The sequence below is a fragment of the Lycium ferocissimum genome, chromosome 7 (genome assembly GCF_029784015.1).
Source record: "Lycium ferocissimum isolate CSIRO_LF1 chromosome 7, AGI_CSIRO_Lferr_CH_V1, whole genome shotgun sequence".
Taxonomy (NCBI): Eukaryota; Viridiplantae; Streptophyta; class Magnoliopsida; order Solanales; family Solanaceae; genus Lycium; species Lycium ferocissimum.
The window spans coordinates 47,605,000-47,620,337 of NC_081348.1; the positions used below are offsets into that span (position 1 = coordinate 47,605,000).

The 15,338-nt window shown below is 37.7% G+C and overlaps 1 protein-coding gene across 2 annotated transcripts; it reads left to right on the top strand.

The window, feature by feature from the left end:
* The first annotated feature begins 748 nt into the window (after positions 1-748).
* LOC132065446 (histone deacetylase 9) lies at positions 749-15,172 on the top strand. Of its 2 annotated transcripts, none has more exons than XM_059458845.1 (14): positions 749-901; positions 5,649-5,761; positions 6,245-6,362; positions 8,871-8,945; positions 9,018-9,237; positions 9,909-9,972; positions 12,009-12,101; positions 12,193-12,301; positions 12,451-12,500; positions 12,583-12,673; positions 13,799-13,869; positions 14,136-14,234; positions 14,657-14,723; positions 14,827-15,172. In XM_059458845.1, exons 1-14 carry the CDS (start codon positions 865-867, stop codon positions 14,910-14,912), a joined length of 1,293 nt encoding a protein of 430 aa, XP_059314828.1. In that variant the 5' UTR covers positions 749-864; the 3' UTR covers positions 14,913-15,172. The 2 variants fall into 2 exon arrangements, with proteins under 2 accessions (XP_059314828.1, XP_059314829.1); XM_059458846.1 differs by lacking the exon at positions 749-901 and adding an exon at positions 944-1,780.
* The last annotated feature ends 166 nt before the right edge of the window (positions 15,173-15,338 follow it).

Genomic DNA, 15,338 nt, shown 5'->3' on the forward strand with positions numbered 1-15,338 from the left:
ATGTACAGTATGGTATGGTATGGTACAATATGGTATTGTATTGTATTGTATTGTATAGTATTAATGAACACAATGTTTGGATAGACTATATCATTTGTTGTGGTTTAAGAACATTTTTATTGTTTGGTTTGACTGTCTGGTATTGTATAATAACATGTAAGTTTACTAAAATATCCCTAAACTCTTAATTAGAAATTAATAATTATATATTTATATTAATAAAATTCAGATAAAGCAGAAATAGGAACTTTAAAAAATAAGTAGGTGGTAGGTAGAGATGGTCATTGGTGGGTGGTACTGGTGGTGGAGAGGTGGGTGGTTGTGGGATCGATAAGGGTGGGGGTAATGGGTGGTAGTGGGTGGTAGGGTGGGGGTGAGTGGTTGTAGGGCGGGGTTGGGTGGTGGTAAGACGTAGTAGGTGGGGGTAGTTAGGGACTGGTGGAGGGTAGATGTATAATGGAGAAATAAAATATGCAATCCCGCAAAAATCACCAAATCTGTAGTTACAAAAATTGAACTTTTTCATAATTATATAACCATGAATTTATGACACCATATAACATAATTTTAAAAACAATGAATACAAACATAATTTCATAAATTTAAGGTACTTACAAGTTACAGGTACTAAGTTAATTCTGATTTTTTTAACATAAAGCTAAATAATAGTAGTAGCTAATTAGCAAAGTTTTTATCAATAATAATAATAATAATAATATAGTATTACTCAATGAGCTTTTCTTTTTCCGAATTACATACACAGAGATATAAACCCACAAATCGTCCGTTGTGTTCATTTCACAGCAAATAGCCGACTGCAAGCCGGAGAATCTCTCCCGCCGGCGAAATCTCCGGTAGTCTACAATGCGGTCAAAGGACAAAATCTCCTACTTCTATGACGGTATAGTTTTCTCTTCACAAACCCTAAAATCCTGCTCATTTTGATTGTTAGCATTTCTGTTGTTTATATATGCTGATTTTTTGTTATAGCACTTTTGGAGGCCGAGGATTAGGGTAGAAGGTTACAGAGGCGAATTCAGGATTTCAACAGGATGAGTTTACCTTAGAATTTTTATTTTATTTTTAAAAGACGCAAAAGTGCATTTAGTAGGGTTCGATCTCACAACCTTAAGAGATTAAACCCAGCACTTAGCCAGTGCTCCACTCAGTCTAGTTTGATCATGTGTTCCTTCAGTTAATCTTAGATATATTTTAAGTATTATATATTCCCTCCGTTTCAATTGATGTGAACCTATTTGACTGGGCACGGAGTTTAAGAAAAAAGAGAAGATTATTAAACTTGTGGTGTAAAATGAGGCATATATATTTTGTGTGACTATAAATCATTGTATAAAGGTAAATTTTTTTCCAAAGACGGAAAGAGGTCATTCTTTTTGGCATGGACTAAAAAGGAAATAGGTTTACATAAATTGAAACGGAGGGAGTATATGATATACTGAGTTTAGTCGGGTGACCATGGGTTTACGTGACCCATTTTTTATACTTAGATTCGCTCCTAGAAGGTTAGTAGGTAGCCGAGTGTTGTAGCAACTTTATGTGGGAGAGACAGGGGGCTGGTCTCCTCTCTCGGTATTAGTAGTATTACTATTTTGTACTTGCGTAGTATTCCTTCCTTCGTTTTTATTTGTTATCTGTCGCTTCATTGGTGTGTTTATTTTGCCATGTTGTTGCTGATATTTTTTCTGTTTAACCTGTTTTTGGTACTGCGTCGTTGAGCGAGGTCTATCGGAAACAACCTCTCTACCCCACAAAGGTAGGGGTAAGGTCTGCGTACACTCTACTCTCCCCAAACCCCACTTCTGTGGGTATGTTGTTTTTTTTTGATAAAGTAAGTAATTTCATTGCTGGCATCAAGTGGATGCATAGTAGTTACAGAAGTAGAGTAGCAAAAGGAACTTATCATCTCCAGTACATGTCTAGTTAAGAGCTAAGGAGTTGATAAAGTTCATAAAGGTAACAGGGGAATCTATTGGGGACAAGTAAACCCAACTATACAAAAACATAAGACATTTAGCTTTTAAAGATTGGAATGAAGTTGATATTCCATCAAAGCATCTCCTATTCCTTTCATTCCAGATGCTCCAAAAAATAGCAGCAGGTATCATCTTCCAGATTCTCTTGATGGTGCTATCAACTTTCCAGCAACTCTAGCTTTCAAAAACATCCCTGATACTCTGTGGCATGATCCAATTGAGTCCAAAAAGTGTAATAAACATATTCCATAACTCTGTTGCCACTGGACAATGTATGAAAAGGTGGTTGTGTGATTCTGCTACCTTCAAACACATATAGCACCTATTTGCCAGATGAAAATTCCTTCTGGCTAGGTTATCTTGGGTCAAGCATGCTTCATGTAGTGCTGTCCAGCTGAAACAACTAATTTTAGGAGGTAATTTGACTTTCCAAATAAGCTTCCAAGGCCAATGAGCTGTGATTGCATTCTGAGGGCCAAGAAGTTTATATGCAACCTTAACTGAAAATTCCCCCTTCCTCCTATTCCCCCATTTTAGTTGGTCTGGCACCAGGTTGTTGATTGTGGCATTATGAAGTGCTGCTAAAAGGTTGATCAGTTCTTCCATCTCCCAGTCCTGAATGTTCCTTCTTAGGTTGAGGTTCCATGTGTTTCCATCTCTGTGTTGTTGAATTGTAGCATCTGGTTCATTGGCTATCTGAAAAATGTTGGGGTATGCAACCTTAAGAGGGTGTTGCCCAACCACTTATCTCTCCAAAAACTGATGTGCTGGCCATTCCCTACTACCAGATGTTTGTGCTGAGAGAACACATCCCATAGTTTGCTTATGCTCTTCCAGCAACCAACCCCATAAGGTTCATTTGAGACTTTTGAACACCAGTGGTTCAAGGCTCCATGTTTGGCAATAATGACATCCTTCCATAGGCACTGATCCTCTCGTGTGTATCTCCATAGTCACTTCATTAGTAAACATTTGTTGTGTAGTGCAAGGTCTTTGATGCCCAGGCCTCCCAGATCCTTTGGCAGCAAGACTTTATCCCACTTGACCAAATGAAATTTGTGAGTGGTGTTATTCCCTTCCCATAGAAAGTTCCTTCTAATTTTGTCCAGCTGTTCCAAAGCCTTACTGGTGATGGGATGGAGTGACATACTATAGGTTGGTATGCTATCAAGCACACTATTGATTAGTGTTAGTCTGCCACCCATTGAAAGGTATTGCATCTGCCAAGAAGCAAGCCTCTTTTCAAACTTCTCTATGACTCCACTCCAAATGCCCTTTGCCTTGAATTTAGCCCCCAGTGGTAAACCCAAGTATGTGGTAGGAAAAGTTCCAGTACTACAACCTAATATGCTTGCCAGTTCTTCAATGTTCAGCACCTCATTAACAGGGTAGATTACACTTTTGAGCATGTTAATGTGAAGCCCTGAGACTGCTTCAAAGATGAGCAATGTGAGATTTAGATACCGGACCTGTTCTTTGTCAGCCTCACAAAAAATCAAAGTGTCATCGGCATAAAGTAGATGTGAAATGTTAACTGCTCTGTTCCTTCCTATATCAAAACCTCTCAGCCACTGCAATTCCTTAGCTTTATCCAGCATTTTGCTTAGCCCTTCCATAGCTAGAATGAACAGAAAAGGTGATAGGGGATCACCTTGTCTTAGGCCTCTGTGTGGGGAGAAGAAACCTACTGGACTCCTATTGATTAGGACTGAATACTTCACAGTAGAGATGTTGAATTGAATCCATTTTATCCACCTATCACCAAACCCCATCTGCCTGAGTATAGCTATGAGGTAAGACCAATTCAATTGATCAAAAGCTTTCTTCACATCTAATTTGCATAATAGTCCAGCTTTCCCTTGTTTCAATCGCCAATCAAGCACCTCATTTGCTATGAGTGAGGCATCTGTGATCTGCCTTCCTTTTATGAAAGCATTCTGTTGGTTTGAGACTAGTTTTCCCATCACTCTTTTCAGCCTCTCTGCAAGAACCTTTGCTATGATTTTGTATGTGCTCCCAATCAAACTAATTGGCCTATAGTCCTTGAGCTCCATTGCCCCTTTCTTCTTGGGAATAAGTGCTATGAATGAGGCATTGCAGGACTTAACCATCCAGCAATGTTGGTGGTAATACTGCATAGCTGCTAGCAAATCTGCCTTAATAAATTCCCAAGAGCACTGGTAGAAAGCCATAGTGTAACCATCAGGTCCAGGCGCTTTATCAGGAGCACTTGACTTGATTGCTGCTAATACTTCCTCTTCTTCAAAGGCTGCTTCTAGAGTGTTGCTTTCTTCTGTATTGATGGATGCAATTCCATCAAAGTTGGCAGCTGGCCTCCAGCTTTCCTGTTCAGTATACAGTCTTTCAAAGAATTCCAATGTCTTCCTTTTAATTGTCTCCTTATCTTCAATAATGACATTGTCCACCAGTAGTTTGTCTATGTTGTTGGACCTCCTGTTTGAGTTAGCAATCCTTTGAAAATATTTAGTGTTTCTGTCACCTTCCCTGAGCCAAAGACATCTGGACTTCTGCCTCCATGAGATCTCCTCTATTTTGGCCAACTGCTGTATCTCGACTTTCAAATTTGTCATTTGACTAGCCTCAGCCACACTCAATTGCCTGCCCTCTGTGTTCTGTTCAAGTAACATCAGCTCATCTAGTGCTCTGCCTTTCCTAGTCTCCAACTTCCCGAATTCCTCCTTGTTCCAGTTAGTGATATCCTTCTTTAGGCTCTTCAGTTTTTGCATAAGAATGAAGTCTGGCCTTCCATTCAAATTGTAGTTCTGCCACCAAGTCTTCAATTTATCCAGAAAGCCATCTACTTCCAGCCACATGTTTTCAAATTTAAAATAGGAGGGAGTAGCATCCCAGTCCCCACTTTCCAGCAAAATTGGTTTATGGTCTGAGATCACCTTGGGCATTGCAATCTGTCGCACATCTTTGAAAGAATCACTCCATTCTGGTGAGATGAGGAATCTATCGATTCTGGCTGCTTGTTGATTGTTGTCTCCTCTGGACCAAGTATATTGGGCACCCTGCAATGGCAAATCAATGATCTCAAGGTCTTGAATTGTATCTGAGAATGTCTCCATTGCTCTTGATCTCCTTGTGCAATTGAATCTTTCACTTTCAAATCTGCAGACATTAAAGTCACCCCCTAGGACCCACTGGTTCTCCCATAATCCCCTTATCCCTGCTAGTTCATCCCACATCTCCTCTCTTTCCGGATTTGTATGTGGCCCATAGATGCCAGTGAAGCACCACCTGAAGTTCTCAATTGTACTCTCAAGCATGCAAGTAATTGTGAAGCAGCCCTGATGTGAGTCTACTTTCACCCATCTCCTTTTATCCCAGATCACTATCATACCCCCTTTGTACCGATTGCTTCAAGTTCCACCCAATCAGCCCATCTATTACCCCATAGCTGCTGAACTGTATTGCTATTGATGCCTTGAATTTTTGTTTCTTGCAAACAGAGCAAGTCGACCTTCCACTTTCGATTGAGGGATTTTATAGTGCTCCTCTTCGCATCCTCATTCAACCCCCTTACATTCCAACTTAGGATTTTTAAATTCATCCGGACAGAGATTTGCTCTGCCTACCCCTGTTCCCACTATGTTGTTGTTGTTTATGTAAGCTGATTTTTTGTTACAGGTGATGTCGGAAGCGTATACTTTGGTCCAAACCATCCAATGAAGCCACACAGGTTGTGTATGACTCATCATCTGGTTCTAGCCTATGGTCTACACAGCAAGATGGAAGTTTATGTTTGTAACTCTTACCTTTTCTCTTCTGTGTTTGTGAAGTTTATAAATCTTTTGACATAATGGTCAAAAACACCTGAACGATCACTTTTTTCGCGAATCTCATACCTCAATTATCAGTTGTTCCCTTTTTTCCTACCTGAACTATTACCATTTATGTCCTTTTCCTGCCTGAATTATCACTGTTTATGTCTCTTACCTTGTCCCCAAAAAAAAAAAAAAAAAAAAAAAAAAAAAAATCACTGTCTATGTATTAAAACATACCTAGTTGAGTAGATGGTGATAGTTTAGGTAGGAAAATGGAACAGCTAGTAGTTGGCCTAGTCGAGGTGTGTTTTAATACATAGATGGTGATAGTTCAGACAGGAAAAGAGAACAACTGGTAGTTGGGGTGTGAAACTCGCGAAAAAGTGACAGTTCAGGTGTGTTTTTGACTGTTAACTTTTTTTTTTTTTTTGGGTTTACATTTTTTATTGCACTGTGTAGAGGCCTCATAAAGCATACCCAGTGGAGCTAGCGCAGTTTCATTCAGCTGATTATGTAGAGTTCTTGAACCGAATAACCCCAGATACTCAGCACTTGTTCCCTAGTGAAATGGCAAGATGTAAGTGTTGAACTTTGTCTTATTTCATCTCTTCTTCATTAAAATATCATCTTTGAGCTGCGTACTTATTCATAGGAATTTTGCTGCACTAGTACTCATCGTCTTCGATAATACAAGCACGCCACCACCACCAAAAACTAGACCTAAATACTAAGCTAGTTGAGTCCTCAGTGAATCCTCAGTATCCATGTTATTCCACTCAGACATGTCTCAATGAATAATAAAAAATTAGGTTCTCTAGCACAAAAAAGTTTTCTTGCTAGAGAACGTATGGACATGACCAGATCTTAATCCATGTAATTGGTACCACCTAAATTAATCTTTTTTTGTGCTCTAGTTTCCGCTAAGTCTTCATAGATTTCTAGAGATTGAAGGGAGGCAGGTTGGAGGTGAGCATATGGAACAACTACCACCATCCCACTCCTTTTATTAGTAAGAGGGTGCTAAATACTACAACGATGTACAAAAGTAGTCCTTTCTACTAATTTTGGGACCTAATGAACTATATTAGTTTGTCAACTTCATCTATTCATTCTGATTTACTCCAGCCATCCAGTAAATATAAATATTTTGATTTCATCACCATGTCTAGTTTCTCTCCTTCCATGCACTCCATATATATGGGGGGATTGAATTCCACATTCTTCTTTTCTCCTTGTTCAGTCCTCTTATGTTCCAGCTCGGGTGAAACTTTCTGGTTGTCTTAGGGGTGGCCTACTGCATTCCCAAAAGTATTCCAAACTAGTCGATAGTGAGCTGGAACTAGGTATCTTCATTCTCTTTTTCACACAACTAGCATCTGTATAAGTGATAACCTCTTTGCAGGTTGTCCATAATGAGACATATCATAAGTGGTTACCCATGAGAACCATGCTACCACCTCATATGGTCTTTGGTTTGCTACATTTTCTTCCGTGGCCCGTCTTTTATACAAGTATACGAAAAAGTAGAGAAGCCTAGTCCAAAATATGGTTCTTTACAAAAGTCACCCACTCATTTATACAAACAAGGACCTCATGAGTGCACCAAAAGGAAACTAGAGACATGAGACCACTCCTCACAGGTACAAAATGACTCTTGACCCCTTCAAAAGCTCTCATATCCTCCTCCTCCCCAGAACCCATATAATAGCTAGTGGGGGCTACATCTCATGCATTGTGTTTTCTCTTCCTTTTGAAATTCCAGCTTTGTTCTCTCGTGACCGCTACTCTAATTAAAAGACTAGGGCCCCTACTGAAGATAGGTCTCCAAACTACGGCTGAGAGTTTCGATTTTTTGAAGTGCCAACCTTTTAGGGTGACCAGGCCAGGTCGAGTCAGAAAAGCTTGGATGACTCAAGGTTCATATTAGGAAAAAGGAAGAGTGAGGGAAATAGGGGGCAGCCCTCAGCCCGATCATCCAATTAGCTCCAATAGACATGCATGGCTTGGACTATATGGAAAGAAAGAAATTTGAGGTGTTTTGAAGGCAAAAAGGAGCAGTTGCAATCTGTGAAATATAGTTGTTTGCACCAGTTGTATTATTGGAAAAATGGAAATATTGTTATGAATTTAGATAACATGGTGGACATGCTAGACTACTTAGGTTTCTAATGTAATGTAGATTGCTTCTTCCTTGTACTTTCACAGTATCATCTTGATACTGTTTTTTAATAAAATCTTACCTTATCAAAAAAAAAAAAAAAAAAAAAAAAGCTCCAAGAGACATGCATGGTTTTGTAGTCAAAGCAACTTCGTTACTTTCGTGTATGCAATGCCTCCTTTATTGAACTCGGCATAACCCATTATATTCTAAACCAATTCAGAACCTCCGATTCTGGCGCGTACGAAAATGTCAGAAGGAAACTTCATTTCACTACCCACTTTGAATCTGACTTTGGTCACAATATTCTGCCAAAGACCCCTGATGTGTTTCCATATTCCACTTCAATGAGGTCTAAGGGAAATTTTCAAGCACCATTCAGTTCTCATGCTATAATTTGCTACATAACCCTCCACAAATGCAGGGTAAGACTGCGTACCATAGACCCTTGTGGTCCGGCCCCTTCGAGGACCCCCGGTATAGCGGGAGCTTAGTACACCGGGTTGCCCTTTTTTTTAGTCATCACATATGTTAGAAGTGAGTCCAACAAACCTTTGATAGAGTTAAAGAACTTTCTACAATTAAAGAGCTGTTTTTTTCTTGATGAGAATTTACCTAATGAGATAAAGAGAAAATATGCCGTACTTTTACTTATCATAGAACCACCCTTTTTCTCAGGAGTATATCTTCATAGTTCACGCTTGCTGGACTCCTTGAACTGTCGTCTATGTCTTGGTTGATTGGTCTTTTCCCAACTTTTTCTAGTCTGGTGAATAGGTGTAGTTAACTACTCACCATAAAATCAAAATGGAAACTAATTTTGATATCATTATCTTTTCTAGAGACTATGCCTTTCAGCATCACTTCTTTTTGGATGATTTGTTTGAATAATGTGATGTTGAACTATTGCCTGTGTTTACTTATCAGATACTCTTGGAGAAGATTGCCCTGTATTTGACAACTTATTCGAGTTTTGTCAAATATATGCTGGTGGAACAATAGGTAAATCGGCCTTGTTAGCATGCTATTTCTGTTGGAGTCTCAAATTCACTTGCTAACAAAGATTAGTGGCAGATGCTGCACGTAGATTGAATAATCAGCTTTGTGACATTGCAATAAATTGGGCTGGTGGATTGCATCATGCCAAGAAGTGTGCGGCTTCAGGATTTTGCTATATCAATGATCTAGTTTTGGGGATATTGGAGCTTCTAAAGTATCATCCACGGGTGCTCTATATTGATATTGATGTGCATCACGGTGATGGTGTAGAAGAGGCGTTTTATTTCACTGACAGGTGGCACTATTTTCTGTAGTTTTTCTCCAATTTTTTGTTTTTCCTTCTCTGTTCTCTCTCTCTCTCTCTCTGTAATGTCAAGCCTGAGGATAAATCTTAAATCCACATGAAGGTTTAAAGTAGTAGCTATTGGGTCTAGACTGAGACTCCAAGAAGCTGAATGACGATCGACTTTGCTAGTAAGAAATCCGTGGTGAAGTTCTTTTATAATACTGTAGATGCAGCCTCTCAGGAGCATCTCTGTCTTACCTTCATATAGGAATAAATTAAAGCTACACATTTTCAATTGAAAAATTAAATTGCTTATATATTCAGTAGCTGTGTGTATGAAGCTCGAACCTAGGCACCAGTTGAATACTCAATTTTTAAAATGGCTTCTAACCATTTGATTTGCTTGCTTACTGCACAGTTGGAATATTTTTGCTGCTATGTTCTATTGCTTTGACATTTTTATTCAAATGTTATTTATTCTTTGAAATTTGGTAAGTGCATTAATGCTCTGCTAGGTGCTTGTTAAAGGTCAGCCTTATATAAATCTTTTTGGTGTAAAAAGTTCACCTTTTTTTTTTTTGGGTGACGTGTTTAACTAGGGATAAATATTTACCAAAATTAGTGCGGTCCAAAATATTACACCTGGAATCTTAAGTTTCTAATAGTAAATGTTTTTGCAGGGTTATGACTGTTAGTTTCCACAAGTATGGGGACAAGTTCTTTCCTGGAACTGGTGATATGAAGGTACTTCTATATTCACGGTTTATTCTTCTTTTTGTTCTCTAGATTTTTCTTTTAACTTCGACAAACTTACATGAGCTAATTTCGTATGGCTTCATTTGAATTTTGTCGACTCTTTTGTGCTATTTTTTACAGTGATTGTACCTTACTCTACAACCTTTTGGATATATGGAGATTAAGAACTATGAAGCTTATTTATTCGATATAGAAGTGTGTAGGATTACTCCTCCCATACCCAATACCTCTGTTGGTGAAGGTATTAGATATCTGGTAGATTGGTCGATGTGCGTGCAAGTTGGTTTTGATATCTCTGCTATAAAAAATATCTTCTTCCATTCCTAAAAGAGATTACCTAGTTTAGAGATGAAGACATAGGAGAAGAATCTTTGAAATGTCAAAATGTGAAATGTTAAAAGGATGTTATAGTAAGCCCTTTGAGGGTGGCTCGCAGTCGAAGAGTTGGGAGTAACAACCTTGGGGACAAAGGTTTGAATCCCAACAATGACGACCGTAGATGAATTATTTCTACCTGCCTAAGCCTTGAGCGTTGTATTGGTGAAAGGTTTCAGGTACTCCATAGATGTCAAAGTGCGCAGGGCAGGAACATTATAAAGAAAAGCATTTCATATCGATCTAGAAACCATAACATGCTTAGTGTGTGCAAGTTTTGATATATTGGGTTTTCCTCCAAGGGAAAAAGGTGAAATAATTTGTCGGAAAAGAAGTAAAGTGGCAACCAGAGTAGTTTCTATAAAACATTAGGTACCTTGTCATTAAAATCTAATATCAAGGCAAAGAGCTTGGATGTAAATCAATTATTGATATTGTTACTACTAATCTCAGCTTTAAAAGCAGTGAAAACGTTGATACTTCTCAAGATATGCAGCTTTATGTACACCTTGTATGCAAAAAAAATTACCTCTGCATTAAGGAGTGATTTTGTTTAGAAGCAAGTTATGTAGGAACTAGTAATGCAGGGATTGTAATGTAAGGGTAATACATGAATTAGTAATACAAGGATTGTAACATAGGGATTAGTAATGAAGGATTGTAATGCAGGGATTGTAATATAAAGATTTCCTCTTAGAGATAATTTATTAGTGAAATTTTAGCTTTTTGTATTAAAAATTATAAAGTGTGTATATTTCAAAACGTGTTTTTGATTTTTGACAAAATAAAATTTTGGTTACTACATACATGAAGGGTTATTTTTGTCATTTAATAGCTTTAATCCATGTATTGTTAATCTGCATTCTTATTCCACATTCTATCCTGCATATGCATAAGTTATACGGGTATTATTGTTTAGGGCAACAGGATTCCTGCATAAGTTATACGGATATTATTGTTTAGGACAACCAAATAAGTAACCAAACAATGTATGACTAAAGCAGAGTTTAGGAAACAACAAAAACGAGTAACCGAACAATGTATAACTTAAACATTGTTTAATGTTTAATACATGTATTATATTAGCTTATGCAGCAAACAAAACGGGCCCTAATAATACTATGTACATCATCAAGACATTCTCAAGTTGTGTAGCTTTTATGTCATCACATGCCATTATTATAAATTCCTTGGGTTATGCCCTGTTGTGCACTGCTTTTTGGGCAGAGTCCCCCCCTTTGTGCTATCATAAAATGCTAAAAAAGGGAAATTTAGGAAAATGGGGATTTTGGCCTACTCAGTTATTGCCGGCATAGTTTGTCTGTGATTGCCAAATTTTTTTTGGAACTGTGATTGCCAAATTCTTAAACCAATAACTAAGATGAGATGAGTTTTCCTGAGAAACACATGTACTGCCTTTCATTTATGGCAAAGAGTTCAATAACTTGGAATCGTTGTTGGCTCTTTAGTTGCTGCGCACAGCCTAGGTAAACATTGAAATTCATTTATACCACAGGAGCATCTGAATTTTATGTTTGCTCTTGATAGTGTAAATTCATCCATAAGGATGAAACTCCTACCCCTTGCATTTAGGGAAGACCCCTCTTATGAACACCATTAGCTATGCTTACCGTGGTTTTATTCTGAAGGATACAGGGGAAAGAGATGGAAGATTCTATTCCATAAATGTGCCTCTCAAGGATGGAATAGATGACGGCAGTTTTAATAGACTCTTCAAAACAGTAAGTTCATAAATAAAGTTTCTACCATATTAGTTTTACTATGTTCTGGTTATTTATTAAAGCATTTTGCTTGCAACATGTCATTTCATAGATTATTTCAAAGGTTGTCGAAACATATTTACCTGGCGCGATCGTTCTGCAATGTGGAGCAGATTCGCTTGCTGGTGATCGTTTGGGCTGCTTCAACCTCTCCATTGATGGTGCTTTTTTACTTGTATTTGGTTTCTCATTTTAAACACTTTCAGGATTGTTGTTCAACTCTCAATATTAAGCTCTTGGTTAGAGTAAATGCATTGGTTTGTCTTCTGGTGATTTTTAATCTATCTCTATCAATGTATACTTCTTACAGGACATGCTGAATGTGTAAGGTTTGTGAAGAAATTTAATTTGCCGCTGCTGGTGGGTGTTTCTCAAATCAAATTGCATTTCTGGTTCATAACATATTACCTGCATCTGTTTGACTGCATGGGACCTTTTACAGGTAACTGGAGGTGGGGGATACACAAAAGAGAATGTTGCCCGTTGTTGGGCTCTGGAAACAGGAGTTCTTTTGGACACAGAACTTCCTAATGGTATGAATAGCTGGCTATACTTTTGCACGATGTTTTTGCACTGCCTCTTATGCTTGTTGTTGTAATGTCTCATGACTGTCAGTGGCTTAGTCGGGATCCAAATGCAAAAATGGTTATCTCCCTGTTGTGGTTATGCAGAACAGGATGACAGTTTACTGATATCCGCGGTATTAAGTTCTAGTTATTATTGTTACACTTGCATTATGTTTGATATTAGGTAGTTCTTTTGGTCAGGTTCGAGATTTGTATGCATGTATAGGTATATGTGATTTAGAGAACTTCTGGTTTTAGAGAACCTGAAAATTCCTTTTTTAAACCCGAAAACTATTTTGCGTTAATTTGAATGCTTCTAAAAAAAGTAGTATTGGAATAATTTGGATTCGAACAGCACAAAACATTTGCAGCTTGACTTGGCTGTGAGCAAAGGAATTGCATTACGGACAGAGTGCAGAGAAGAATCTTTATTTCCATGTTTGAGCTAGATAGTGGACTGATGTTCACTGTGTAGCGAATTTGATGTTGAAGGTTAATTTGGTATATCGTGGAACTCCTCACTTATATCGGAACCCACTTTTTTTGGGATTAAGTGTGTGACTATCATATACAAGGATACCAAGTAAACCGTCCTTTGCAACTAATCCTTTAGCACCTTGGGTGGATTCATCAGAAACTTGGAAGCCGAGTCTTTAGCAATTGTTCACAGAAAACATAAAGAAAGGGAGAATTAGTCTTCATATACTGAACTGATCTTGTGTACGCAAATTAGAAAACCTTCTATTACCTGATAAAAAGAAGTAGAAAATGTAGTAGTTTCATCCATTCACGTTAATATTTGGTGATTTTGGTCAAAAGTGTGACTAGATAATAACCTTGCAAGGTTTATATGGATGCTGCAGTTGGAATTTGTTTCCTTGCTTTGGACTTGAGCTGTTTAACAATTGATTTCTACTTAGAATGAGAAAATATCAGCTTATATGATGTTATGGGAAATATGCTTAATGGTTCACATTTTCTAGAAAGAAGTTCAAGTTATCTGCATATACAATATTATTGAAAATGAGCTTAATGGTTTGATATTTTTAGTAAGAATTTTATTTCACACAGTTAATCTGTAAATAATTGCAGATATACCAGACAATGATTACATCAAATATTTTGGCCCTGATTATTCACTGAAGATTCCTAGTGGGCACATAGTAAGTTGAAATTATTTGTTGCTTTTTTTTTTTTTAACTTGCCCAGCATATCATCATCTTAGTCGCTCAAGCTTCGGAGTCTTTTTCCTCAAAATCTATTTACAATATTATATCCATTTGTCACACTACAGTTGTATTAACCATAAGATGACCAGATTGCTTGATTCGGTCGTGTCATGTCTCCTTAAGCATTTTCAGAAAGTAGTAAAACAGCTAACAAATTGGCATCATGATGTTGCTCAAATAACCTGTCATTGATTGAACAGGAGAACCTGAATAGCAAATCGTACATTGGCACCATAAAAATGCAAGTAATGGAAAATCTTCGTTGCCTCCAGCATGCTCCCGGTGTACAGATGCAAGAGGTAAGTCAAGTGCATCTTTTGGTGTTTCATGTTGCCAAGTAATCTAGAACACACGCATACATGGTACGTGTACATAATTACATGCTATGTTTTGTGTTTATATGTACTCGGAATGCCTCAGCACTGCATTTGAGATACGTTTTGCTCCATATAGTGGTTGCCTTTTTGCGATTTATGTTGATCTTGAAAATACACAATCATGAAAAGGGCAGTTTCAGCTTTCTATTGTTATGCGACAATCATACACCATCATTGTCAATGCTTCTCCAATGCATAAAAAAGAGCCATCTGCATTTGCTATGTGCCGTAACTGTCATTATAAATGCATTGAATGCATCTAGCCATGATTGTGATGGGTGCTGAAGTTTTCTGGTGAAAGATAGTGACTTGCCTGGAGTCTGAAAATTTTCATATTTTTGTAGGTACCGCCTGACTTTTATATTCCTGATTTTGATGAAGATGAGCAAAATCCAGATGAGCGTGTGGATCGTAAGTAGAAATCTGACTATAAGCACACAACATGCTCAAATGTGGAACTACAAGTGATCTAACTCTGATTTTGCTTTCTTTATGTTAACTCTTGAATTCACAGAGCACTCCCAAGATAAGCATATCCAGCGTGACGATGAATATTATGAAGGCGACCATGACAATGATAACCACACTGATGATGCCTAAACACTACAATTTGATGTAGTTAGATTCGTGGAAATGTATATTCTTTTGCCTATTATAGAAAATGCATTGTACAACTCTAGTTAATTGCCCCATGTTAATTTTGCATTTTCATTCCCCTTCTCATGTAAAATGTATTTGATGTGATAGGATTTGTATTGTAGGGTAGCAGTTTTTGTTTTGTTTAGTTTAGATGTCAATGGAGGCATATGTTTCATGCTCCAAAGATTTGGAATTTATGATTTGGAAATTAATGTTTTATTCAGCTTGACTTTCTAAAAGATTCCAAAGTGATTATTTCTTGGTTTCTATTATTGCAATATTACAGATCTCAAATGACACCTAACTCAGCGACTTTGAAATCAAACAGTTGAAAAAGGCAACTCAGTGCACAAATCAAGCCATGTTCATGCAGTATTCGAGTTAGAG